At 52.1% G+C, this 27,996-nt stretch overlaps 1 protein-coding gene across 1 annotated transcript; it reads right to left on the bottom strand.

Moving 5' to 3' along the window:
• Positions 1-2,416: 2,416 nt before the first annotated feature.
• Positions 2,417-24,212, bottom strand: TNS4 (tensin 4). The gene is made up of 13 exons (XM_059379458.1): positions 24,130-24,212; positions 20,804-21,335; positions 13,858-14,272; positions 12,225-12,649; positions 10,053-10,139; positions 9,590-9,715; positions 8,217-8,309; positions 8,033-8,110; positions 6,985-7,050; positions 5,978-6,146; positions 4,828-4,896; positions 4,549-4,575; positions 2,417-4,025 (listed from the first exon to the last, which is right to left on the bottom strand). Exons 2-13 carry the CDS (start codon positions 21,240-21,242, stop codon positions 3,884-3,886), a joined length of 2,136 nt encoding a protein of 711 aa, XP_059235441.1. The 5' UTR covers positions 21,243-21,335; positions 24,130-24,212; the 3' UTR covers positions 2,417-3,883.
• Positions 24,213-27,996: the final 3,784 nt, after the last annotated feature.

Raw genomic sequence — 27,996 nt, 5'->3', positions numbered from 1 at the left:
ATTGTGCATTGCACAACCTGTGCAACGGTACATGAGGGGTCTTGAGTTCAACCTCATTCATTCATTCACTCACTCATCCATTCATTTAATAAGTGTTCATTCCCTAGACATTCTCAGCTTAGAACCCAAGGTTCTTGATAATCTGGCTCCAGACTCCCCTTTCCTTCCTCTGTTACTTATTTCCTTGGGTACCATATACTTTAGCCACACTGAACATGGTACTGTGTCATACCTGTGTGTTTCACACACAAATTCATCCATCAGCTTGTCTGAGACTGCTGAGGCAGCGCGGGCCCAGATCTGGAATCCCATTTCTCTGCCATTTCCCAGCTAGGAGGATATGGGCAAGTTAACCCTCCAAGCCGCAGTGAAATGGGATTAAACATATATAATGGGCCTCACATGGCACTTAGCACATAAGAGCCTCCCAATAAAAGCTGGTTTCCCCACTTCTTTGTGTGCTAAACTCCTTTTCATTCTTCTCTCTCTTTTTTTTTTAAAAGATTTTATTTATTTATTTGACAGAGAGATCACAAGTAGGCAGAGAGGCAGGCAGAAAGAGAGGAAGAAGCAGGCTCCCCGCTGAGCAGAGAGCCCGATGTGGGGCTCGATCCCAGGACCCTGGGATCATGACCTGAGCCGAAGGCAGCGGCTTTAACCCACTGAGCCACCCAGGCGCCCCACTCCTTTTCATTCTTGAAGACCCAGCTCGAATGTTACCTCCTTGGGAATATTGCCCTCTTTCCCTCCAAATGGATAAAGTTTACATTCCCTATTTCTACTTTTCCTGCCAGTCCCACATGGCACTCACATACCTCTGTTAGAAAGCTGTTGTACTGATCTGTTTTCCTGGCTCACATGAACAAAGCATCCAGCCAGAAAACCCTTGTTGCATGAAGCAAAGCACCAATCTCTAGGTTGGGGGCCCTTCACCTCCCAGGCCTGTCCTGGCTCTAAGCCCTGGGCCTGTTGGATAGCTTGAGAGTCCAGGACAGGAGGCAGAAGATGAAAGAGAAGAGATGGGCAGACAGAAGAGGGGGTGGGGTGAGGTTTGGTAGAGGGGTGAGGGTGTTTCAGCCTTCTGGGGAGGTCACTCTGTAGCCAGAAAGGAGGCAGGGCTCAGAGAGGGTGGCAATTGGAGGCTTGCAAAATGGTTGGCAGTGCAGGTAGCTGCCCCTGTTCCTTCCCATGGACTTGAGCTAGGCTTTGCTGTGGGTCCAGCCACCTGCGGAAATTACGGGGGACAAGAGGGAGAGGGAGGAAGGTTTTTCTGTAAAGAGGGAAAAGACAGGTTTGAGGCAGGAAGGTCAAGAAGGAATGAGTTGGAGAAAGATGAGGGAGAGGAGAAACTGGGCGGGGAGGACGAGGGAGGACTGGGCAGGTGGTGGATGTGTGTGTAGACAGCGGGTTGCGGAGAGCTAGAAAGTTGGGAGGGGTGACATTAGAAGGTACTGGGGAGGGAGGCTTTAGAACAAGGGCTCCAAGGCCTGGGACCTCCTGAACAGAAACATCTTGGGGTATGAAGACTCCTCTCCTCCTGGCTCCAGGCTTGGTGGCTGTCCTTCCTCCCCTCTGCTCACCGCCCCTCCCCCCCCCCCCCCCCCCATATCCTTGCTGGGCTGGCTGCTCTGTCCATCGGCAAAAGTCCAAGTCAAGTTCTTTGTTAAATCTTCCTGGAGGAAAGATGAACTGTTGTAAATGGAGCAGAGATATTACCTTCCATGGACTGGGTCCATGGCCAGGTCGAGGGGGCTGGGGTGGGAGGACGGAATTCAAGTTTGGTCGTGGGAGGGGAGGAAGTCTCCTCAACAGCCATTCAAGGCCATTGGGAGGGTCTCTTTGCAGGCCCTCCAGGGCAGCTCCTGCCACTGAGTCATAGAACCCGGCTTAAACAGAAGCAGCAGCTCTCCTTCCTAAGGCTCTTCGGAAAGTAGAAGCTGGTGGTAGAACCCCGAGGCCCAGGGCAGAATGAAGAAGCCATTGTCTATTTCTCTAGGGCTGAGCTGGTAGCTCAGGGCTCATTTGGGTTCCGAAACTCTTCCCAACTCCTGCCCGTATTTTACCTGCCTCTCCTTGGCCCTCAGGGAGCCCGAGTGAAAACTTGGAACCTGACAGGGGGGCCACACAGACTCACCTTCAGCTCTGGGACATGGGGGAGATCTCAACTTGTCTTCCTGGCAGAAAGGCGAGCAGGGAGTCATGAGGAAGAAAATCGCGTCTTTGGGCCATGCGGGGGCAACAGAATGGTTTGAAGAGATGGTTTATGAAGGGAAGCCAGTGCAGACTGTACAGCTGTGACCAGCGGTGTTGGAGGGAGTGTTCTCTATGACACAGCCTCCGCCTGCCATCTCGGGTCCCCTCTCTGTTCAGGTCTCCACCTCTGAGCAGGCCGCCCTGAATGTCTTAGAACCGATAGTTATGCCAAGACAGACTCTTTATTCTCCACGGGAACTACACAGGCACCCATGGGTAAAAGGGGGGCTCTCTGCCCACCTCCTGAATATGACTTTGAGAACCTGTCTAGTGCTTTCTACTCTCCAGGGATGGGACAGTTCCTGAGCACAGACTGAGTGGGCTTCTCTCAGCCAGTCGCGCCAGCCCAGGGCAGCCTCAGTCTGTTTTGGTTTCCTGGATTGAAATCACAATCCGTCAGACCCAACTTTGGCCAAAGATAATGATAACGATGGGTGGCAGGGCCTACAGCTGGGAGGGGGCGGGCACTTGCTCCTTGTAGAACAAAAGTGGGCTTCTTCTCTGAGCCTCCTCTTCCATCCTCATGGTATGGTTTACCTAGGACCCCAGACCTGTTGCACAAATGATTCCAGCTTCTTGGGAATCTTGATGGAAGTGGGGGTGGGGGAAAGACCGCCCAGCTTCTCCAACAAACTTCTTGAGTTGGCTGTCTGCACGCATTCATGACTCTCTGCTGCCCCCGTGTGGCTGTAAGGACAGTAGATGCCTTCCTGTTGGGCCTCTCTGTGTGTCTATGTGTGTGTTTTGGAGAGTAGGGGGCAATCAGCAGGTCTGGAACTGAGGCAGAACCAGAGAAAGCTTGTCTTTGTGTCTGCTCCGGAGAGTGTGTGTGGGGTCTCCCTGCCCCTACCTGCCTCCTGTGGGTTACATAGACAGCATGAGGGCCTTTGTGACGCGTGCGGGGGGACACTTGCCTACCAAAAAATTGAGAGAAAAGATGGGGCTGGTCCTCATTTGCAGTGGTGGGGGTTAGACCTCAAGAACTTGAGGGCAGCTGGGTGGTCTCTGATCTTGGGGACAAGTTCCCCCTTGCTAAACTGCCCTGACAACCATGGCCACATTGGCCTAAAGAGTCCAGGGCAGACAGATTCTGCTTTGTCCTGGGAAGAGCTGCCCAAGAAGCCATTATGGGAATGGGGAAAGGAACAGATCTGGAGGGGAATAGAGTCCATCTACCCATCCTTCGGTCGATCCTTGCATATCATTTCTCCCAGGTCAGCCTTGGGTGAGGGGCCCATGGGTCCTGACCCAGCAGCTGCTGTTCACCATGACAGAGAGTCGCAGGTCTCTAACTCTGTGCTGTGTTGGTAGTGTCCCAGCTGACGGAGGCAGGCGTCCTCAGAAGTTGTTTCCATGCGGGGTCCTCAGATGAGGGCATGCTTCCGAATCGCAGGGAGCTTGTTAAGGTCTCATCAAAGTCTGAGAAGCATAGCTGGTCCTGTCTATTGGCCTCTTTTTATGGTTGAGGAAACTGAGACAGCTGGGTCTGGATGAAGGTCACTGCTGATGGTCATAGGGTTTCCAGGATTTCACTTGGTACCGCTCTCCTCCAGTCCAATAGATTAGCTCCGGCTCAGGGGTTCCAGCCCCCTTGGGATGTCCGGGAAGGTGCGTGGGCAGCTCCCTTCATCTACATCCTTTCTGTGTCCTGCAGCAGGGTACGCACGAGGCTGATGACCTGGGAGGCTGGCTGGACCGGGTCGTACTCCGCAAACAGGTGGCACACATTCTCTTGTGACTCTGTCTGGCTCTTGGCCACAAACCCGAAGATCCTGATGGGAGAAAATAGCCTGAGTGAAGTGGTGGGTCTCAGAGAGGCTGGGAGGGGTGAGATCAGTATGGTGCTCTGCCCTGCCCCTTCCCCAGCCCTCTGAGAGTGGGATGGACCTCCTCGCCTCCTCTGTCAGACTGGGAGATCCCTGAGTTCAAGACCTGGGTTTCTCTCCTTTCAATGAGAGCTCCCTCAGGACAGGACCTATGTATTCCTCATCAGAGTAGAAGCTTCCTGAGGGCAAGGATGTGTTTTGACCATCAGACTGCAGCATCCCCATCAGTGAAGGCTCCTTGAGATTAGAGCCTGTGCCTCCTACCTAAGACCAAGGGCTCCCAGGCTCTTGTCTCCCCCTTCAGACTGGAGGATCTCTGAGGACCTGTGCCACCCCCATCAAAACCACAGACTCTCTTAAGGTCAGGATAGGGCCTCCCTCCTTCCCCGAGTTCCTCCTCTTGTTGGGTCCCTGTTTCTGGCCCAGGGAGACCTTTCAGGGTGACTGACAGGGCACAGGAAGGCCTTACCAGGAAGGCTTGCAGTACTTTTGCCACCTGTGGGAAAGGAAGATGGACAGGAATGAGTACTGAGGCTTCTCTGCATTCCACAGGACTCAGGCTGAGCAGCTGGAGATCATGGCCAGCTGTGGCCACGCCCCACGGGGTCCCCTCCCTTCATCCTGTTGTTCCTGGCCACTCCAGGTTCACAGGCTTTGTCTGTGACCCCAGTCCCAGAGTCAGCAAGAAACTTCAGTGGGCAGCTGGGCCCTGGATGGCTTTTTGAGTTTGGCCCAGCCTTGAACTTACTTCCGTTGCTCGGGGTCCATGCCACAGAAGCGGAGGGTAGTGAGGGGGTAATGGCGCCGGAAAAACACCCTGGAAGAGAAGGACAGCTGGTGAGAGTTTGTCCCAGTGCCATGTCCTACCTCCACCATCTCCAGCTCTCCCAAAGTTTAGATGCCCTGCTCTACAGCCTGGCATATACTTTCCCACTACTGGGCCCTGGGGCACATGTTTACACTTCTCTCTTTTCTTTCCTTTTTTCTTTAAAAAAAAAAAAAAAAAGATTTTATTTATTTATTTGACAGGCAGAGATCACAAGTAGGCAGAGAGGCAGGCAGAGAGGCAGAGAGAGAGAGGGGGAAGCAGGCTCGCCGCTGAGCAGAGAGCCTGATGTGGGGCTCGGTCCCAGGACCCGGAGATCACGACCTGAGCCAAAGACAGAGGCTTTAACCCACTGAGCCACCCAGGTGCCCTTCCTTTTTTTTTTTTTTAAATTTTTTTATTCATTTGAGAGAGAGAAAGAGAGAACTCAAGCGGAGGGGTAGAGGGAGAGGGAGAAGCAGACTCCCCGCTGAGCTGGATCCCAGGACCCCGAGATCATGATCCGAGCCCAAAGGCAGACTCTTAACGGACTGAGCCATCCAGGTGCCCTGAACTTCTGTCTTTTCATGGAATGACTCTGTCTTGTGTCTTAGGTATTTAGGTTTTTTGCCCTCTCTCTGCCCTCTCTCCGCCCTCTGCCCACGGTGTCATTTAACGGCTTGAGGATGGGAATGATGTCTTGCTCGTCTATTGTTCCTCCAGCCCAGGACCAGGCGCCTGCTAGACTGGGAAGCCCTGAGCCCTGGGAAGGAGGGATTCCACCCACTGTGTCCCAGTGGGCAGCCAGAGTCTGGCCTTCTGCGGTCGTTCCATCAGGGGATGCCGATTTAACCAGTGCCCAACGAATACTGGTAAATTCCATCTCCATCAGTTTCGGGGAAGGGGAAGCAGGTCATTGGCATGAGGCCCAGAGAGGGCAGAGAACTTTTCTGGAGTCACTCAGCAAGCCACCGACCATATGGAGTCCAGGATCCTGGATCGTACCTTCATTAGTGATCCACAGCCATCTCAGCTACCCCCTCCAGATCCCCCTGCCCCGCCCAGCAGCCCCAGGGCAAGGGAAGTCCCTTACTTCCTCTGGACATCGGTCAGGGTGATGCCTTGATCAGTGACTTTGAAGTGGACCACAGTGGGTGTGGGGAGGACATCCCTCTCAAAGGTGGTTGAGATGGCCTTCCGCACGGCCAGGGCTCCGCTCAGGGTCTCCACGCTCACAGAGGTCAGGTACAGGGCATGGCAGCCTGTAGGAGGTAAACGCTGTGCTCAGGCCTTGCCAGGATCCACCATGCAGGGGCAGGAAGTGTTCCCCCAGCCCTGGTCCTCCCTCTGCCCAGAGCCAGGTGTCTGGGCTCTTCCTTGTTCAGGAATTAGGGATTCCTCTGAGCCACCAGGCAGGCAGGCAGGAGTTGTGGAAGTGACTGAAATTCAAGGCCAAGTCCAGTGGACCTTGCTCTGCATTGCTCTGGCCTCTGGCCCTCTGGGGCCGAGTAAAGGAGGGGCTGTTGCCCTCTGTATAGGGATGTCCAGGCAAATCTTCCTTCTGTCCAGAAGCATGCTTGGCCCTGCCACCACCTCCTCTACCCACCCTGCGGCCCTGGTTCATTGTCAAGAGAAGGTGAAAGACAAGAATGGGGTGGAGGCACTCAGACAAGCGCTGATCTGTGCCTGGCGTCTGGCTGTGAAGAGGAGCAACCTTTTCCCTGTTGAAACCCCCAAGACTTGGACCCGACACTCCACAGAGGATCCCGGACCCAGAGATCTCCTCTAGGGCAGGTCCCTCAGAACCTGCCCTAGAGAGACCCCAGCACGTGACATATATGCCCATGTGTGTCCAGGATGGGGTTTAAACCCACCATCCCCCCCACGTGCCACCCCTGCATCCCTCACCCCCAGGCTTGCAGCCTCTCACCTCTAGGTTTATAGGGACGGGGAGGACCGCGGGGGCACCTCTTTAAGGACGAAGAAACAGAGCTGGCGTGGGAACATGTGTGGACCTGTGCGTGCACATGTGTGTGTGGGGAGCTGGGAGGCACCCTCCGGGGACACAGGCAAGCCTGGAGCCTCCCCCACACCGCTCACCTGCAGATTTCTTCAGGCAGGAGGCCCGGCTGTCTGTAGTGTCCGAGGAGACTCCACCTCCCAATTCTGAGCCAAAGCAAAGTAACAGGCCCGGGGTGGGGGTGGAGGGGGAGGTGGAGTGAATGAAGGAACATTAATCCCTTTGAACATCTCCCACCTCCGCCCCCAGGAAGCAAGCCGTTGAGAAACCTGGTGTGATTACCCTAATTAGACAAACAGGGCCACTTGAGGCTCCCCAGAGGCCTGACTTACAAGCCTTTTGATCCCTCCTTCCCCTCCATACTCCTCCAGCCCCAGGACTGGGCCGTCACCCGGTCCTCAGATGCCTCTGATCCTTCTTTCAGAACCCACCCCAAACCCACACCTTTCTTTGTGGAACATAGGGAGGCTTTCCCCATCCCCACACCGGGGGATCCCCCTGCTCTGTGTCCTCTCCCAGAACCCCTCAGCTGCTTCTCCTGGACACTCAGAGATCATCTACTCTGGCTGCTGGCATGGCGGGGCTGGGGACTCTGGATGGGACTTCCAGATCTTCGTTTGGGGTCTGATCTGTGTGTCTTTGGGCAAGTTACTCAGCTCCACGAGCTCTCCTTTTTTCATCCGTGAAATGGGGACAACACCTATTTGACACAGTTGTGGCGAATGACAAGGGACGTGTGAACGAGGGAGTGCCCAGTAAAGGCTGGACCTGGGAGGAAAAAACCTTGCCCTCTCCAAACTGGCTGCTTTATGCTTCTTTCATCCTCTCGAAGAAGGCTCCTGTTTATCAAATATATACTCTGTGATAAGAGCCTTGCCTGGACCAGCTCTTTTAACCCCCAGCCAATCCAGTCAGTAAGTATGATGACGGCTGTCTCCATTTCATAGAGGAGGAAACAGAGGTTCACAGAGGTCGACAGTCTCAAATTCTCAGGCCAGGAAGTGGAGATGCTAGCGGATGCTAGGCAATTCACTTTTAATTGTGACACTAATCTATAAATAAGGTGGGACGTGACCACTAGGAGTCTTTCTAGTGCCCCGGTGTTGCCTCTTTGGGGCCCAAACCCACCTTTCTGTGGGATGGTGAGTTTGCAGGGCAGGGCCAGGGCCATGATGGAATGCTGGCACACAAAGGCAGAGAGGCTCCCTGCAAGAAAACAGATAGCCCTGTGTGAGAAGGCTTTCCCCAGACCAGTCTTCACTGCAGAAGAGCGCCCCCCACCCCCAGAGGTCTGCAGGCTGGAGAGGCTCACCAAAGTAGGGTTCCTCGTCTGCTCCTTTGAGATGCACTCCTTTGGCAGAAGACTCGATGAGGAAGTGGCGGATGAGGTCGCTGTTGTCCTCACCTGGACGAGGAAAGAGTGCATGTGGATGGGAGTTCCAGAGCCCAGTGTTCGACGAACACTGACCCACTCATTCCCTGACCCGCCTCCTCCAGGTGTACCCAGAGGTTAACTGGTTCGTCACCTGCCTCGGGGTGGGGACTGCTAGCTGGGACCCTATCTTCAAGGCCTCCCACAAAGGAGGTCCCAATATGTTTGCTCCAAGGCTTCTGCATCCAGTAATTCTCCTTTTAGGAGAACTTTCTCTTGGTCTCAAGGGCTCCCAGGGATGGTCCCAACAACTACTGGGATGAAATCTTAATCCATCAGCCTGATCTCTCTCTCTGTCTACCTAGTCCTTCCCAGGGGCTGTTATTCTCCACCAGATGGTCCTTACTGGAGCTGGTTGGCCCTGGAGGGAAACCATACCCCTCTGCTCTTCTTCACCAGCCCATGGCTTCCTCCTCTCTGGGCTTGTTGGCAAGGCTTCCTTGAAAACCAGCCCTGCTCCAGATCTCACGTTCTGATTTAACCAGAGCGGCACAGTGTAGAGAGCACAAAGTTGGGGTTTTTGTCTTTGCTCTGGAGGGGGTGTGGCAGGCCGTCATTAACTAACTCTTGGAGCCCCGTTTACCTGACCCTTTTGTTACATGAGAGCTATACTCTGGGGGCTTGGGGAGGGGTTGTAACTTAGGTACCTTGTACTATAATGATCTTTCATTATAGTACATTTCATTATACCTCTTTCCCCAGCGAGGTATCCCAGGGCAGGAGGGACGCCCCAGAGATGTGTGTTGCATATGCGAGACCACGGGAAAACATGGGATAAGCTATCACAAGTGTGAAAAAACCAGCACATATGTGATAAGCTATCATGCACATGGAATAAGCCAGGGCATACCCTCGATAAGCTGTCACACGTGAGAAACCCTCGCATACATGTGACAAGCTGGGACACACACGTTATTACCACATCAGTTTCCCTCACAATAAGGCTGGTCTGGACAGTGGGGTGGGGTGCGGAGGAGAGCATCCTGAAGAGGGGCTGGGAACTCCCTCCTCTTGCCCCCATGAGAGCAGAGCAGGGAATCTGGGGACTCCGGGAGGCAGAGGAAGCTCAGGCTTGCCGTGGAAGGAGTTCCTTACGGAACCTTGGTGCAGGAAGGCAGCTGGAAGAGCACGGAGGTGAGCCCTCCTCCCAGGAGTCCTTGCGGGCCGGCTGCAAGGTAGCGGGGGAGCTAGGACTAGAACCTACCACTGCCCCTTGCCTCTGTGAGGCCTTGAATAAAGAGGCGGGTGCATACCTGACCGGTTCGCGGCAGGAGCAGCGGCCTCCTGGACCTTCAAGGCAAGGCCAAATGAGCCTCGGTAGGAAGAACTGTCCCTCACGACGAAAGCCCCGGGCTCCTCTTTCCTCAGCAGCTCGATTGCTAGAACAATCCTTGAGTCAGAGAGAGTTAGCCACCCTACCCCACCTGCAGGGGACACCCCCTGTCCCCCAGCCCCATAGAATCTTCATAGAACAGACATTACAGAATCACCTTGTGTTCCCAGGAAGTCCTTCCTGTTGTCTAATCTCCACCCTTCCTGCTGCGGCCCCTGTTTCCTCAGGACATGAGGTTTGCACGACATCCCCCTTCCCTGGATCTACCATTTGCCATTCCCTCCCCTACCATGACCCGGGGCCCCATCTACCTGATACAAGGTACAAGACCCAGACTTGACTCCTGGATCCCTCATCCCTTGAAACACAGCACTTCCTTTTACCTTGTTCCCGGGTGATGCTTGGCTTAAACCAGTATTTAGATGTGTCCATCACAAACTTCATGGTGGGCTGCATGTCCCTGGTGGGACCTGGAGACAGAGAGGGGGACAGAGGGGAGTTGAGACACCCTTCACCCACCTCTACCCAGTGGTCCCATTCAACCCATCCTACCCTATCCCAACCCCATTGTATCTCCATCTGCCTACAAGAGGCAAAATCCAACAGAAGAATTCAGGGCTTGGCACATCTAGGACCTAGGAGTCTCCCCTTGTATCCTTGGTAATGAATCACAAACAGATAAAATCTCAGTTTAATGAGAAACAGTTTCTCAAACCTTGTGTTGTCTGGTGCGGATGGAAAGAAGAGACAAGGGATTCTGAGAGGCATCGTGTTTGGTTTTACCCTCTCTTCCCCCTTAAGAATCCTACAAGGGTCTTTGGGGTGCATATTAAGTTTGGAGAAGAAAATGAAAGAAAAGTTTGAGGAAAGAAAGGCGGCAGATTTTGTTGAATGAGCCTGAGCGGAAGTCAGGAGACAGGATTCCTGACTCTGATTTGGGACAACAGTCTTGCTTCTAAAGCCCAGAGGGGACTGAGTGTACTAAGCAGTCTCTGAGGGTTTTTGACGTTCCAATAGCCTAGGCAATTAGGGTGGATTTTGTTTTGAGAACAGTTTGTGGAATTTGATAAGACCCCAGGGTATAATTAGTGATATCCCGGGGCATCACCAAACCAGGATGGGAATATCACCGGACTAAGTAAGTAAATGTGCTCTCTGCCATGACACAATGGTCATCTCCCCAGGTCCCTAAGGCAGAGATCAGTGTTTCTCAATTTTGGCACCTTGAAAAGATGTGTTGTGGCCAGCTGAGGGTAACTCATTATTAAAAAAAAAAAAAAAAAAAAAGTACTAAAATCTGCAAATGATTTGTCCTGGGAAAACGATCAGAGCAGATTCAAAGGCACACCTGTCTTGCCATTTTTGCTTACATTGACATGGATGGCTTCCTGCATGGCAGTGCGGGCCAGACTGAATCTCACACCCCTAGGAGTCACCCTGATGCTTGTGGCTGAGCGACGGAGGATGGGGGACAGTGTCCCTGGGGCTCTGCCAGTGGTGGGGGATGCTCTACTCTGGAGATGTGTACCCTGCGGGTGCTAAACCTGAGCCTCTGTGTTTACTGCTTTGGGTTCTGGCTGGTTTTGTTCTTTTTGGACGCCTGTAGTCACAGACTACGGGAAGGAGGGTGTTTTCTGCTTTGTGGTTTTTAGCTGTCTGAATTGGAATGCATTGTCTCCGTCGGCTCTCTGTGTACTCGTCATCCACGAACGTCAGAGGTAGAACTGACTCTCCTTCTCTTTCTCCCTCTCTTGGGTTAGTCATCAAGCCTGCTGTTTTCATATCCCGAGGGTCTCCTGGCTCTGTCTTCTCCCCTCCGCCCTGCCCTGCCCTGGTGCAGGCCCCCGTTACAGCTTGTCTGGACCACTTCATGATGAAAATCAAAACAAAGCTGCTCTCCCTGTCCAGGCCGGGCCCTGCAAGTCAACTGCCAGCTGCTGGGGTGATCTATTAAACGTATACCTCTGACCCCATCACTTTCCTGTTTGAGACTCCCTGCTAGACCCCTCCTCACCCCCCACCCCGCAGTCTAATAGGGAAAATCCATCCTTTAGCTTGGTGTTCAAGACCTTTCCCAATCTGGCTCCAGATTTCTCAACCAGTTCATCCCACACCCAACACTCCAGTCATTCCTTGAACATGCTTGTCCTTCTACACCTCCATGACCATGAACTTGTTCCCTCTGCTCGGAAGGCCCCTCCTATCTTGCTCTGGCTCTAGACATTTGATCTGCTTTTCCAGATCCAACACAGATGTCGCTTCCTCCAAGGAGTAAAAAACTCCAAGGAGTTGTTTAGACTAAAAAGATCACCCCTTCCTTTGTGGCCCCATAAGACTTAGGATACCTCTACTTCTGTGTTTATTCTACTCTATAGTGATCCTTGGTATTTGTCTCTCTTGAAGCTGTTTCCATCTCTGTCTCTACTCTTTGGCAAACTGCCTGGCACACAGTAGGTATTCAGCACATGGACCTGCTGTTGCAGAAACCCACTGATGCTTTGTCTTTGCCCCCAAGCCAAACCTCACAAGGGCTGAAGGACTGGTTTACAACATACCCTCCGAGGGTGTGGTGAGAGAGGCATCTGGCAGGGTCTGGCTGTGGCTCCTGGTGGCTGGACAAGAGTTGCTGGAAGAAGTGGCCCCAGGTCGGACAAAGTCCTGGTGTCCTGGGATCTGCTGGGTGGGGGGAGACCCCGGTTCTGGACAGCCATTGATCAGCACGATGGGTATGTCCACCATGGAGTTGGTGATGGATGGCGGACAGCTGCTGGCATGCTCCTTGGCCGCTGGCGGGGAATGAGTTGTTCTGGGTTGGCCCATGTTTGGGGTGGGATTGCCGGGGACCTGAGAGTCGCTGGCTCTTGTACACAGGGACACTTGGCCCAGGCTGTGGAGGCTGGAGGAAGAGCTGGCTGGGCTTTCCAAGGATCTAGAAGATGACTGATGGCTGGAAACGCTGGAGTGGATGAGGGACTGGCTGCTGCAAGGAAGACACCAGAAAGGCAGGGTATTAGGGTGTCAGTGCACACGCAGGAGCCAGAGCCAGGCTCCGGAATCTATTGATTTGGGTGCCCACAGCTCTGGTTAAATCGAATATTGCATACTCCATCCCCCACAGCCCAGAGCAAAGTACATGGCCACCTCATCCCCAAGGGATGCTGAAGGATACAGAAATGTCCCTGTACTGCAGAGTCTTTGGTCATTTAAAGTAGCTAATGAGCTGATCCTCTGCAGGTCATGTGGGCTTAGGCTGGACTGGATTCCCTCTGCCTTCCCAGCCGGGCAGGTCTGACTGAGCTATCACGCAAGTACCCGAAATTCGCAAGAGCCCTGCACGCTGGCTGGACCACGTCCATGGCGGATGCAGAGGGAACTCCCCAGCTGGAGGAAGAGGAGGAGGCCAGCTCTGCATCCAGCCAGACTTTCCTCTGAGCTTGGAGGCCCATGCCAACGGCCATGGCTGTGGAATCCTGGCCTCCTTGCCAAGGACTGCCTTGGCACATCGGCTTTGTAGTCAGTGTGGGGGACAGAGGTCCTGTGGTGTGGTCCTCATGCGCAGGTTGGGTGTATGTGTGTGTGTGCAGCTCTACTGTGAGGCCAGCAAACTGGGCAGTTTCCCCTCCTTCCTGCTAGGTTTTGCTAGCAACAAATAATGCCCAGGCAAGCTTGCCTCCCTCCTGCTAGGGAAGAAGGAAGGAGGCTTTTCTTTCCTTAATGGTTTACCCTAGGCCTCCAAATTTTACTTACATCCCTGTGTTTTGACCTTTAAAAAAAAGCCCTTCTTTCTCTGCCTGCCTTTCTGCCTACTTGTGATCTTTCTCTGTCAAATAAATAAATAAAATCTTTAAAAGAAAAAAAGAAGAGAAAAAAATCCCCTCTTTGAGATTGGTTGTATGAGTGCTGGAAAGGATACAGGTGAGCCTCATGAATGTAACCATTCTCCTACTGAAGAGGTCAGCATAAATCAACAATTTTGTATATTGAGTTATCGTCTTAAGTGCTTAAGGAAAGCTTGAGGTCCAAATGGCTCTGATGGCATAAAAGAGAATATTCACTCTTTTGTTCTGGGTGTGCACCCTGATTTTGCTCAGCTAGAACAGGGTGCCTGTCGGATTTTAGGGTGTGTGCCTGAGTGTGAGTGTGTATGTTGCAGAGACAATATCAGTAGCTATAGTGGGAGCGACCTACCTTCCGAACACATAGCTGCCATCGGACACTGGGCTGGCTGACAGCACAGAGATCCGGCTGCCTCGCTGTGGGGCCAGCCCCTTCTCCAAGCCTGGAGAAGCCGCCAGTGGGGATCCCAAGCCGTGGGAGCCCGAGGCCTTGCTCCTCATGCAGGGGATGGAGATGCTGGGAGAGGGTGAAGGATGGGAAGAGGGAGCCCCTGAAGGAGGAGGGGTGCGTTGGTGCCCCCTGCCCTGGCTCCCAGAGAAGATGAGGCTCTCACTGCTGCTTCGGGTCTCTCGAGGGATGTCTCTGGAAAGGAGGAGGCCACCACTGCGTGGGGAGCCAAAGGGCGGGGTGGCAGATGGGTTGGAGCAGCACTGGGGGCCATCAGGACCCCTTGATCTGGTGGAGCTCACCTCGATGTACTTTATGTCTGGGGAGAGAGCAGAGCACTGGTGAAACCCAGGAGCCTGGACTGCCAGAACAAGAATTCTGGAAGAGTCTTCCAGAACCTCTGGTCTCCCCTTCTTTAGGCAGAAGAGGAAACCAAGGCTCCAAGAGAGGACAAGTTTGCTGGGTTAGGATTAGCACCCGGCTCCCCCTTCTAGGCACAGTTCCAAAGTCACCCTCCTTGTGATTCCTCCTTCTGGTGGGGGGATGCAGTGGAATAAACACAGGCTTGGGATAGGTCTGGGTTTCAGATCTGGTTCTGCCACTTACTATTAGAGCACTTGGCCAAACGACTTCACCAACCAGAGCCTCAGCTTTCACACCCTTGAACGGGGCTGACTGTATCCAGTCTCTTGGTAAGTAAGGATGAAACGAGATGAATGCAGGTGGCATAGCACTGTTCTTGGCACACGGCAAATACTTTAAAAATAGCAAATCCTTTACTGTGTGAATGTCCCCCTCCCCAGGTTGAAAGAACTGTTTATAGAGGGTGCCAGTCACATCTTCTGATGGCTCCATTGTTCAGGGCTGGTGAAGGCTGTTTCTACATCTGTGCCTACAATCAAGGCACAGAGGGGTTTTCATGCTTGTTTGCACACTAGAATCACCCGATGAGCTTTTCAAAGTCTCGATACTCAGGCTATCCTCTGCGGCAAATAGACCAGAATCTCCAGTGTGGACCCGGACATCAGGCTGGTTTAGTTCCCCAGCCGATTCCACTGGGCACCAAGCCACAGGTCGGGGGCCCCCTGCCCAGCAGTGCCATGTCACCTGGGGGCTGGTCAGATGTGCAGAATCTGTTTCTACCCCAGACCCACCGAAGCAGAATCTGCATTTTAGCTCGACTCCCTGGCATCTGAGAGCACTTTAGAGTCTGAGAACTCTGCTCTAGAGCAGGGGCTCCCAGAGGCCAGGGTTTGCTATACTATCCAGCTGTGGACCTCCCAGGCCATGCTGTTCGCTGGTATGCAGTTGATGGTTATCAAACACGGCCCAGGGTGGTGACTCACTCCAATGCTGCTTCTATTCCCCAGTGTGGGCACCCAGGGCTCTTGTTCTGAGAACTTGCTCCTCCCTGGAGTGGGGTACCCTGTGGTTTTCCCCATGGTGAGCATGGACACCCCGCCTCTTGACCTGGGGGAGGGGAACTGTCCTTGGTGCTGTTCCAGCAAAAGTGGGAGAAGATGGGGGCAACCTAGCTTCCCTCCTAGAGACCTGTCGAGTCCTGTCTCTGGCTTCCCAGGATGGAAACTGGGGCAAAGTCAGCAGGAAACTGCACCTTCAGCCCCTGTCTGCCAGCCTCCCATCCCCCTTGGGCTTTGGCCATGAACCAACTCCCTCCTACTCTGTGGAATCCCTGCCTGCCCCAGCCCGCTCCTGGGTAGGACCTCAGAGCCTGCTGGCGGTTACTGCTTCTGTCTGAGCCTGCTTAGGCTGGGGTGGGGGTGGAGGATTACATCAGATGAGGGGGGGCTGGCAGCCTGACCCGGGCATGCTGTTCCAAGGGGTGTAGGAACAGGCCTGGCTTTGCCATCAGACAAACCTGGGTGTGAGTCCTCGTTTTGCACTTTCCCGCCAAGAGGCATCAGGTAACTTTCCTAGACACTCTGAGCCTCAGTTTTCTGATCTGCAAAGTGGGGATCTAAAGCTAACCTCCTGAGGTTGTGGTAAGGATAAAAGACACTGATGAATGGTGCCTGGATCCTGGCCCATGGTGAGCTTTGGAGAACTCCTCCTGCCTGCTTGCTTTTTGAGGCCAGTATTGGCCAGAGGTTGACACTGTCCAGCTAAGAGGGGAGTCCCTCTGCCAAGGGTAAGAAAAGACTATTTAGCACAATGTGTTGTGGGTTCTGAAAGAGTAGAGGTCTTGGAATGGGGTGGATTCTTCTGGAAGGTTGGCAAGCACAACTTCTATTTTTATAGAACTTCATCGTGTTTTTACCCATAATCCTCTCGGCCCTTATGCCCAATGCCAACATTCCTCAGGAGGAAACTGAGGCTCAGAGAAATGTGGCAATGGGGCTGGCATTTACTGCAGAATTTTTAAGGCTGGTATTTACTGAGTGCTGTGTGCCAGCACTGTTGCAAACATGTTACCTGTACTAGCTCATTTAACCCCCACAACAACTCTATTGAACTAGAAAATATTATGAATTCCATATAATAGATGAGAAATCAAGGCTCAGAAAGGTTAAGGGAGTGATCCGATGCCACACAGCCAGAGTGGAGGAATCTGACTCCTGCTCCTGTGCTGTGTTTGGAGGGCCTCTTCCAGGACAAGGGACTCCTCAGGATACTTTCCCAAGGCCTTGTGTTCTGAAAAGGTGCTTGGCTGCTTTGGGGGAGGGTATCTCCTCGTGGTGAAGCTCTGGGCCTCCTGCTTACCAGGTCCCAACACTGACCAAAGGCCTTGCTCGGGGGACTGAGCAAGCAGAGCAGGGTGGGAAGGGAGGAAGGAAGAAGCCCTGGAGCTGTGAGTCACCTCTCCCTGCTGCCCCGAGGTGCATGTGGCTAGGGGAGGTGGAGGCCCCCGCACACCCTCACCTGGGTGCAGCCTCTGTTTACAAGCCCGTGGGGCAAGTCCCAGCAGTGCTGGGTGGATGTAGGCGCCAGCACCAGGCTGGGCTGGTGGAAGGGGCACGTGGGCGGGGGGCAGAGAAACAGTTATTAAACACCCTTCCCTTGGAATTGGCAAACAGCCTTGCCTGGCAGAAATTGCTGGAAAATTGCTGGAAAATGAAATGTGGGTGCCTGTTCCAAAGATGGGGAGGGGAGGGAGTGGCGGAGACGGATATGGTGTTTGCTTGGAATAGCCATTCTCCCTGTGGGTTGGGAGCCCCCCAGGGTCAGTCTGAAGGAAGGTAAGCAAGAGGCAGGGGCAGGGAAACTGGGGGAGGTTTGTGAGCACTGGGGGAGGGGGAGCCCCAGAAGAGGAGCCTGAAGGCTGCCTCCAAACAGATCTGTTCTTCGAAGCTCCGGAGGGCAGGAAACTGGCTCCAAAAAAGAGAGAGAAAGGCAAGAACACAGACTTTGGAGGCCAAAATCCAAGGCTTTGGGGCCTGACCTACGACCCACTGGCTGTGTAACCCTGGATCATTACTTCTTCTCCCTGAGCCTCACTTTGGTTTCTGTAAAATGAGGCTACTGCTGTTTCCTTCTCAGGCAGAGGCTGAGATCACGCACTACAAAATCTATCTATATATATTTAAGGGAGGGAGAAACATAGGATCGCCAATGCTTAATTTTTAATTTTGCCAAGTGAGGACAAAGAGAAACAGAGAACATCTGCTAGCACCACAATTATAGAACACCTTCCCTTTGACACCCCAAGAGAAGGAAGGATGAGAGGCGAAGGGAGGGCGTCCCACACATTTGGATATGTTTGGCCCAGTGAAAGCTCATCACGGTGCCCAGAACGAGTTACGCTGCCATGGGCTGGCAAGCTCTCTGTCACCGGTAGTGGTGGTCTGAGGGGAGGGTTTTGGCAGGTTCAGATGCCTGGGACAGGCGCCACCCATCACAGTGACACGCTATTAGGTATCACAAGGAACGCAGTCAGGGGAGCTGACTGCACCAGCTGTCTCAGGATGTAGTGAATTCCCAGGTGTCACTGCCATTCAGGCAGAGGTTAGAGGAGAGGATTTTCTTATTGCATCAGAAGATGCTAGGGCAGAACTAGGGGGCTTCATCAGGGCTCTCTGACCACTGTTGGCTGCTCGCTCACCCCCCGAACCCCTCTGCCACTCAGAGTCAGGTGGACACCTCCCCACTATGGCAGGTTGTGTCCAGAGCATCAGGGGACACAGATTACTGACCACTGGCCCCTTGGAGGAGGGGGATGTTGTTCACATCTCCACCCCGTACATGTGGATGCTCCACAGAGGCTGGTCTTGCCCCTACAGGCCCTGAGTGTGTGGAACCCCTACATTGGGGCATGAACATTAAAGCCCTGAGCTTGCTCCTGCCAGTGATAATTAGACCCAAGCCACCTTCCCTGCAGAGACATGCCTGTGACTGGCCTCAAGAGGCAGGAAGATCTTGGGGGGTAGAGGTGGTTCTTTCAACAGCCCTGGCAGGCAATGCTCAGTGGGAGGGGCAGAAGGCAGGGCGGAGACTGGGAACGGGGGCACCAAAGGACCTGGGTGCTGGGCTCACCTCCACCCCAGTCCCTGAGCTTCCCCTGGGGCGGGTCCTAAATGCCACCCCAGTGTTTAATGAAAACAGTTACCATTTATAATGACTAACAGCATGTCAGGATTTCTGATAAACACCCAAGTGTTATTTCTTTTAAACCCTGCAAACCTCATGGAGGTAAGAACTCATCTCTGTATTACTGATGAAGAATATGAAACAGAGGAGTGAGGTCACTAGCTTGTATGAGGTTTGCCCACCTCAGGGGCGCTCGGGTGGCTCAGTGGGTTAAAGCCTCTGTCTTCGGCTCAGGTCATGATCCCAGGGTTCTGGGATCGAGCCCTGCATCGGGCTCTCTGCTCAGCAGGAAGCCTGCTTCCTCCTCTCTCTCTCTGCCTGCCTCTCTGCCTGCTTGTGATCTCCGTCAAATAAATAAATAAAATCTTTAAAAAAAAAAAAAGGTTTGCCCACCTCCAGTGATTAGGCTAGACTTACTCCTTACTGAAGTCTGTCAGCCTCAGTTTTTTCCGTCCCTAAAATGGTGATGAAATATTTCATGGGGATAGGTTGGGAGGATTAAATGTTCTCCTGTAGGGTGCTTAGCAGAGTCTGGATATTATAAGATCTCAGTAAGTGGAAATTCTCATGGACCCTATCACTGATCCTCATTGTACCCCTTAATCCATGCTGATCCTTTAAAATCCCGGAGACCTTAGTCTTCTAGCCTGTCTGTTGGGACTGCTGCTCCTTGACCCTCATCCTCAGAATATACCTGAAACCCTTTGTTTGAGAAACTGACACCAGATGTAGAGATTTCTAGACTCCCTTGGATGCAGTGGTGTATTGAAGTCGACTTGTACCAGCTCGTAAGAGCAGACTGTTAAATTTTTAGGATTTTGTCCAGCTGATTTCTAAACTCAGATGTTATTAAAAATTAAATTACATAAGTCTACAATGAAATAACTTACCATAAAAACAAAAGTAATAAATACAATTCATCATATACCAGTTATTTAACTAGATGCTGCTATTACCTGGGTTCTTTTTTTTTTTCAAGTTTTATTTCTTTTGGGGGGCACTGGCTGGCTCAGTTAGTTGAGTGTCCGACTCTTGGTTTCCGCTCAAGTCATGATCTCAGGGTCGTGAGACTGAGCTACGCTCAGCATGGAGTCTGCTTGAGATTCTCTCCCTCTGCCCCTCCCTTTCCTTGTATCCTCATGTGCTCACACTCTCCCTCAAATAAATAAATACATAAATAAATAAAATCTTTTAAAAAATAAAATTTTATTTATTTAAGTATTCTCTACCCTCAGCATGGGGCTTGAACTCGTGATCCACACGAGTCACACTCTCTTCCGACTGAGCCAGTCAGGCGCTCCAGTACGATCTATACGCCAGAGGTTATTTGGTAGAAATACTGTATATACCGTAAGGGCCGTCTACAGGTTATCTCTTTCCAGTGCTATGTTTGGTGACATCATGCTGGTAGCCTGAGACTGGCCACAGTGAGAGAGCCTATCCCATGAAATTTGGTAGATGTTTCCAGCTGGAGCCTTTAGCACCCCGGCATGGAGCTCGTTGTTAAACTTTTACCAGCACACCACTGCTTACCCACAGCAGGGTCCTGCCCTAAACAGACTGAATTCTGTGTCTTTCCAACACTACTGCTTCCAGCTCTCCAGAGAGATAACCCCTAAAAAGGGACAGGGGCCCAGAGAGCAATCCTATGAAAGTTTCAGGGGATCCAGGTTAGGACTTAAAGAGATCTACTATAGAACAGTGAGGTTCAGGGACTTCACATTTCTTGATCTCTTATTTACATGTATGGCATTGTATGACATTTATACACACACACACACGTATACATGCATATACACACATATATGTATATACACATATATGTATATATGTATATGTATATATACACACATGTATATGTATATGTATATATACACATATGTATATGTATATATATGTATATATATATGTTGTTATAATAATAACAACTTTAAGTTTACTTGTTACATTTTCTCAGTACGTATATGTATATATACGTATATACATATGTGTATATATACATATACATGTGTGTATATATACATATACATATAGCTTATTTAAAGTTCCTGAAAGATCCCATAAAACAGGTATTCATCACTTTTCCAAACTTAGGGACAAAAATAGCATTGGATAGTGAGGGAAGCCTGTATATATCTCTTTGATATAGGAAAGAAAAGAGTGATTAAGTAACTTGTTCAGGGCTGCACAGCACCTCCCAACAGGACATTGTCTCCTACTCCTCTGATCTGATAGAAAAGTCCTTCTTCCTCATGATGTCTGGTCCCCAAGCACCCCCTCCTGGCACTGTGTCCCAGATCCTTACCCAAGGCTTCAGCGTCATCTTTCTTTTTCCTTGAGGTAGTGCTCTGGGTGGGCTCAGTCCAGGGGCTACCAGTTCCTGGGGGGAGCAGCTGGAAGGTGGGGTCCAGTTCCAGAATCATCTGGTTGAGGCTCTCCAGTGAGAAGTCAATGTAGGAGTTGAGGTCCTCCAGGGTCCCCGAGGTCTGCTCAGCGGGCGACTGTAGGAGGCGGCTGGCTTTGGCTCCAGTTTCTGGGCCCTGCTGGAGCCTGCTGGGGGGCCCCTTGAAAGGCGTGGAGGCCATCAGGCCCTGGGCTCCCCAGCCTTCTGTGGTGTAGTAAGGACATTGGGGTGGCAGGCCAGGGCTGGGTGCTGGGTGCAGGGTCCTCCTGGGTTCTTCACAGGGAGTCAAGCCGACTGCATGGCCTCCTGCCAGCAGGGCGCTGGACATCACTTGTGACATGGTGGGGGCAGTGGCTGTCTGTTTGCCTCTAGCTTCAAACCAGCCTCACTTACACCCCAGATATGTTACTTGCCAACCAGGAGCTCCCAGAATCTGAAAGAGGTCAGGGTTGGGAACTGAGTAACTTTGGTAGTTGAAGTTTCTCCCACTCCTCCCCCCAAGCAAAGGCATGTTTATTCATTCATTAAAAACATGGGTCCTGGAGCCAGATTGCCTGGGTTTGCATTCTGGCTCTACCACTTACTAGCTGTGCCATGTTGGACAAGTTAATTAACTTCTCTGTGCTTCAGTTTTCCTTAACTATAAAATATGTTGAGATTTGTAACATGCTTAGGATGGTGCAGGGCACTTAATAAGCACTATGCCGGTGACTGTCAAATAAAATCGCTTCAACAAAGGTTACTGAATATCTGCTCTGTTACAGCCTTCTTTATTAAATAAATACCAGCTAATATTTATTGAGCGATTACTATGCACCTATATTACACATAAAGTCTTTTTTTTTTTTTTTTTTCCAGACCCACATAAAATCTTTTAAACTCCTCCTAACAACCCTCTGAGGTAGATACTATTATTTTACATTTTATGATGTGTGAATGGAGAGACAGAGAGGTTAGTAACTTGCCCAAGCGTCATGCTGTGTCATACTAGTGTCAGAGCAGGCCTGGACCTCAGGCTGCCTGATGTCAGGAACCCACATTTAATAGCTACTATTGTGTGTGGGCCAGTTAGTGAAACAGACAAGTAAGCAGGTGAGCAATTATAAACAGTGTTACCATGGAGGGGCAAAACAGAGGAGACTCTGTAGCACTGGTGCAGAGGTCAGGGAGGACTTCCTGGAGGAAGGGACCTGGATTCCTAACTCCATATACCTCATGGGGTTCAAATGCGGAGGGATATCTAAAGTCCAGAGAGGGCGTATGATTTGCCTGAGGTTGCATTTTAAGTTAATGGGAAAAGCCAGGCTCCCTTGTTCCCCATGGTTCCTGTAGGCTCTGTTGCCAGACCTCTCCTTGGCTGAGACCTGGAGCGGGCGGTGCGTCCCGGGCACTGGCCTGTCTATAAATGGCAGCGGAAGGGACTAGGCCTCCGAGCAACTTCCTGGGGGCAGCTGAGGACACGGAGCTGTGGCTCTTTCCGCACATCCTCCAAGGGGTCTGGGGCAGGATCTCAGTGCATCCTATAGGGTTTTTGGCTGGGCCCCACAGAGGAGGTTACTGACTTGGAGAGCACACTGGGGGCCTCGGTCATCACTCAGGACTAGAATCTAGAATGCCTGCTTACTGACTGGAAACTGCTATTGTGCTACCCTTTCCTCTATAGGCCTCAGTTGTCCCATCCGTATGACAGGGATATAATAATAACAACTTTAAGTTTACTGTTACATTATCTCAGTGGTTCTGTGCAGAGGGTACTCTTACTGTGGTGCTGGAGAGGTTCAGGAATTTGCTTAAGGTCACAGAACCTGAAGAATCCACTGGTGGAACGTGGGTTTGAACCCAGTGGCTTTGAACCTGGGCTTGTAGCTCCACAGTCCCAAACTCTTTTTTTTTTTTTAAAGATTTTATTTATTTATTTGACAGAGAGAGAGAGAGAGAGCGAGAGAGCACAAGCAGACAGAGCAGCAGGCAGAGAGGGAGGGGGAAGCAGGCTCCCCCCTGAGCAGAGAGCCCGATGCAGGGCTCGATCCCAGGACTCTGAGACCATGACCTGAGCTGAAAGCAGAGGCTTAATCCACTGAGCCACGCAGATGCCCCCACAGTCCCAAACTCTTAACCCTATATCGCTACTTCATAGATTTAAGACCCTTTTCACATCTGCTCCTTCTGGTGTTCTGGAACCCAGAGAGGGTTCCAGACAAACCTGGACAGGCCTGGGACTGAGCAAAAGGCAGGCACTCAGGCTTCTTGTTCAAGCTCTTCTCCCTTTGAATACTCTGAATCACACCACCAGTGGTGTGGGGCTGAGTCTGCGTCTCATTCCTTTTTTCCTGGGCACCCTCACCAGCCCACTTCTCTAGCTCTTTCTTTCCTGCTCTAAGGTGGAGGGGAGGGTCCCTGGGGCTCCAGACTTGGGGGGGGGGGGCGTGTGTGTATGCGTGTGTACTTGCCTGTGTACATGGGAGTGCTCCAGCCAGCTCTGCCTTATTCATAGGTCTCTCCCATGTATTCTCCCTTCAGATTGACTCAAATATCTTTCTTTGTTCCCAAGGGCTCTGGAGGCAGAGAGATCCTGAAACCTTGGCAAACTCCCGTTAACACTTCACTGACTTACTCTCTCCCTCCTCTCTTAAGCCCAGCTCAGGGAAGGGAGAGGGGACAGAAGGTGAAGCCTGAGCCTCCTCAAAAGCATTTTGCCTCAGTAGCCCACCCCACTGCCTCCCTCCCCCGATCCTTGACAAGTGCCTTCAGATTGTTTCATCTCCTCCACCCAGATCCAGTGAAATAGAACCCGGCCACAGCCCCCACCCCTGGATTCCTGGCAGCCTGGGAAGGGCCCAGCACGGGTGAAGAGGGGCCAGGGGGAGCACTCAGGGCCAGGCTCTGGGCTCTGTGCTGGGAGGCAGGAGGCCTAGGTTCTGTGTCCATTCCCTTCCCAAGACTCTGTGACCTCAGGCAAGCCTCTTCCAAATCCCTCTCCCTGCCCCCCCAGACCTTGGTTCTCTCATCTGTGCACTGAGGGGCACAGATTTCATTCTCTTAAAGCGCTGACCTCCAGGGTCTGTGGTCCTGAGACCACCTCTTTCATCTCCGGCCTCCTCCCCTTTCTCTCTGCTTTGACTTCTAGCCCCCGGGACAGGTGGAAAAGCTGAGGACAAAGGGTTAAATGAGTCAGGTTGGCCTCGGTGCTGAATCTCCCTCTCCTTTTGGAGAAGAAAGGCACATACCTGGAGTCCGGGCAGGCAGATCGCTGTGTTCACTCCTGGCGCCTGGGACCAAGGCTGCTCAAAGTCCAGGTATGGAGTACGGGGAGGTGTGGTTCACCTCCAGACCTGCCTTAAGAGCAGACGGCTCTCCTCCCTCCCTCTTCCCCTCCAGGCCCTACACGCGGCTGATAGCCTGCAGGCCCGCCCCTCCTGTGGCTGATGAGCTCAGGTGGGGCTGGCACAGGCACCGTCCCTGGCAGTTGCTGGGGCTGTGTGCGTGTGTGCGTGCGTGTGTGTGTGTGTGTGTGTGTGTGTATGTGTGTGTACATGATTCCCAAGCTTCTTGTTTGCCTGTCCCACTCACCCCTCCTAACTGCCTTGTGTTGTGGCAGGGAGAGGGGTCCATGCACCGCATGGTCAGCAGAGTCCTGCTTGTTAGAGACAAGCTCTGTCACGGGGACAGGGCCTTGTTAGGCCTAAGGGGCGATGTGGGCATTCTGTCCACCATGTGCCAGCCAGGGAAAGCACCACGGGGTGCAGAACAAGCAGACAGTGAAGGCGCTGGCCTAGGAAAGCAGGATGCCAGTGGGCAGGAGCCCCTTCCCACACCCCCCTCCTGTGTTGTCTGGGGTGGGTTGCCCTGCAGCAGGCGTAGGGTAGGGGCCCACTGGAACTAAGACTGGGCACAGATCTTACATTTTCTTTTCTTTTCTTTTTTTTTTTTCTTCTTCGCAGGGGAATGGGGCTTCTGACTTAAGGGAAGGAGGCTCTGAGTGTCCGGAGGACTTTGAGAAGGGGCGTGTAGCTTTGTTTCACTTCATTAATTCACACACGGCTAGCCTTTTGCATGGTCTGATCTGTGCCTCAGGGCAGAAGCTCCCTGTGAGGGCGTTGGCAGAGAGACAGGAAGTCTAAGCGTCCCTTCTCCCTAGTCCCAGAGTGTTGCAAGGGGAAGGCCCTGGTGCTAGAGCTGAGCCAGATCTGGGCAGGTTGGTCTGCAGTGACGGAGTTGGCCAAATCTCTAACTCAGGGACTCATGGTGATCCCAGCAGTGGCTGGTCTCGGGGATAGGCGGGTGGGCTGCTCAGTGCCCCCATTACGCTCAATGGCAAGGCTTTTGGCCTTCAAGTTTTCTTTTTTTAAGATTTTTAAAATTTATTTAAGAGAGAGACAGAGTGCATGAGCCCGAGCCCGTGAGCGGGATGGGGAGGGAGGGGTTGCAGAAGGGGTGGGACAGGAAGAGGGAGACAATCCCAAGCCAACCCCACGCTGAGCCGAACCCCGTTGTGGTGGGATCTTACTACAACCCTGAGATCCTGACCTGAGCCGAACCCAAGCATCAGATGCTTAGCTGACTGAGCCACCCAGGCACCCCAGCCTTAAAGTTTTTGACACCCCGTGGCTTTGGGGAGGCCTGATGAACCAGGGTCATGGGAGGAGGCCAGGGAGCCCAGCCGGCAAAGTTATAAAAAGGTGCTCCCTCCTGATGGCCGCATTGAAAGTCATCTCTGGACATCTGTGCAGCCCGGCGGGCACGTGACTTGGTGAGCAGTTGTGTCTTTGAACAAAGAAAGTGGGGAGGATGCAAGCTGCAAGCGACAAGCCAGGGTGCATGGCACACAGCGGCTTCCCTCACGGGGCTGCAGCTCAGGATGGGGGGCAGGGATGCGGAGTGGGTGGGAGAGGGGGGTTTGGCGGAGAGGAGAGGGAAAGGGCAGGTCACGGGGAGCTGATGGTGCTGGGCCAGGACTGTAGGGTTCTCCGTTAACCCTGGGGGCTGGCACAAAGGGCAGTCTTTCAGGGCCACGGGCCCCCTACCCTTATGACCCTGTGCCTGAGGTCATAGTCTTTCTTGGAAGGTGCGGCTTTTTTTGTTTACATTTGGCCGCTTCCTACACCTTAACCCAGTCCTAGGAACACCAATTCCAGTCTCAGCTGCTGTCCCCATGCCACCTTGCCTCTCTCCCAGGGGGTGGGGCAGAAATGCGGCCATGGATATGATTGTGTGATTTTTCTTCTTCAGCTTGTGGGTGGGATGGAGCATGTTGATTGATTTTCAAAAAGGCAGAGCACGCATTTTTCTGTATTTTTCACATTCCTTTGCCTCTGAAGTCCTGGTTAGACAACAGGTTGTGTCAGTCCTGTGGTCTTGGGAATATGGCTTGTTGCTGGCCAGTCCAGCATGGCTGGGGAGACACTGGGATGCTGGGGCTGCTGTCTTCTGGCATCCAGGGTTGGGCTTTATGGGTGTGGAGAGGTTGTTGCTGAAACAGCTTCCTGATCCTGAATCAGTGAGGTGATGGTTCTTGAGGTCAACAGACGTTGGGTAGCCCCTGATTCTTTACCTTCCTGAAGGGGGCAGAGGGAGCCGTTCCTAAGCGGGGGCCTCATGTTTTCCTGGGAACCATTCCCGCAGGTGCAGCCTGTTCCTCTAGGCTTTCTGATGATTTTGTAAGCACAGAACACATGAAATTCCTTGCTGCTTAAATTAGCTAGTGTGGTTTCTGCTTCCTGCCAGTGGGTGATGCTGGGCCGGGGGAGAAGGGTATGTGGGTTGGCCTAAGCCACCTGGCTGTTCTCTTGTGGGCAGTGGAGATACGAGGGGATGCTTTGAAGCAGAGTAGGACCAGGGGAGGAATAACATGAACATATTTGTGCCATAGAAAGGTATTTGCTTCAGGGAGGTGCTGAGGGCCCGGATAGCATGGCACAGGGGCAGGCCTCACTTTTCTCTGGAACTCTTTCTTCTTCGGGGTTAAGACAGATGCAGAAGATGCTGGGGAGGGATGTTGTTTGCTACAGTGGGGGCAGAGAACTGACCTGAGTGGTTAGCATCCTGAACATTCTAGGCTTTATTTGCAGCATGCAAGACCAAAATTAAGAGCAGGAAGGGCTTCCCAAATAGAGATGATCGTTAGAATTTTGGTACCTAAAAACCAGGTTCCGCATCAAGGTCCAGAGAGGCCAAATCAGGTAAAAGGCGGGACCTGGCCCTCTGGATCCCTGAATTCACACCTAGTCTCCATCGCCAATTTGCTGTGATGCTCCAGGAAAGACAGTTACCCTCTCAAGACCTCCTGATTCCCTCTGAGCAGGAGGAGAATAGTTTTGTTTTCCTTCCGCTGTTACAGTGGGAGGGATGAGGAGGAGAGAAGTGAGGTCCTTCTCAGGCAGGGGTAGGCGTTCTGATCCTTATGAAGGGACAGCCCTCAGAAGGTGGGGTGGGCTCAGGTCTTACTCTTCCATACCTCTGGCTCCTTAGCTACAAAATGTGTATGCCCGAAACTCCACCAGCAGACCAGGTGAGGCCCAGTCCAGGAACATCTTTGTTATGAATACCCCTACTCAGGACAGAGGGCGCCCCATGCTGTCTCTAATGCCAGAGCTAGAGGAGGGGGTCCCCAGCCCTGCAGACATCCTTGAACCCAAACTTTACTGTTCATACATCCCATCAGTAAGAAATATTAAGCACTCCTGGTAACTATGAATTTATAAATTATATACATAGAACTTTTTACATATGAACTGTATATATGAATATATGTTAGTAGGTATATTACATAAACCTATGGACATTACAAAATGCATCATGTACATTATTCATATATGTACAAGTCAGATATCATGTATATTATTATATCATGTATATTATAAAGCCATATACATAGAAATGAAAAATGTAATAAATAAAAACCATGTTTATGGCCTTTCATTTAATCATGGTGTAGAATCCCTTTTTTTGTTCTCACAGCAAGAGCAATGCCTTTGAAGATGCTTCTTTATTTTTGAAAAGCCTGGTTTAACACTTTGTAGAGCAGTGACTTGAATGGTACTAAATTCAGTTTATTTAATATTCAGGTTTCAAGGCTGTCACAGCTGAAAAGGGGG

The sequence above is a fragment of the Mustela nigripes genome, chromosome 16 (genome assembly GCF_022355385.1).
Source record: "Mustela nigripes isolate SB6536 chromosome 16, MUSNIG.SB6536, whole genome shotgun sequence".
NCBI lineage: Eukaryota > Metazoa > Chordata > Mammalia > Carnivora > Mustelidae > Mustela > Mustela nigripes.
Note: the sequence above shows the minus strand (reverse complement) of the source record. Positions and strands in the feature narration are given on the sequence as shown.

Coding starts and splice junctions, on each gene's coding strand:
- TNS4 (XM_059379458.1), bottom strand. CDS start 21,242: ATGTCACAAGTGATGTCCAGCGCCCTGCTGGCAGGAGGCCATGCAGTC. Junction 12,650..13,857: donor GGCAGCTATGTGTTCGGAAG/GTAGGTCGCTCC, acceptor TCTTCCTTGCAG/CAGCCAGTCCCTCATCCACT. Junction 8,111..8,216: donor AGACGAGGAACCCTACTTTG/GTGAGCCTCTCC, acceptor GTTTTCTTGCAG/GGAGCCTCTCTGCCTTTGTG.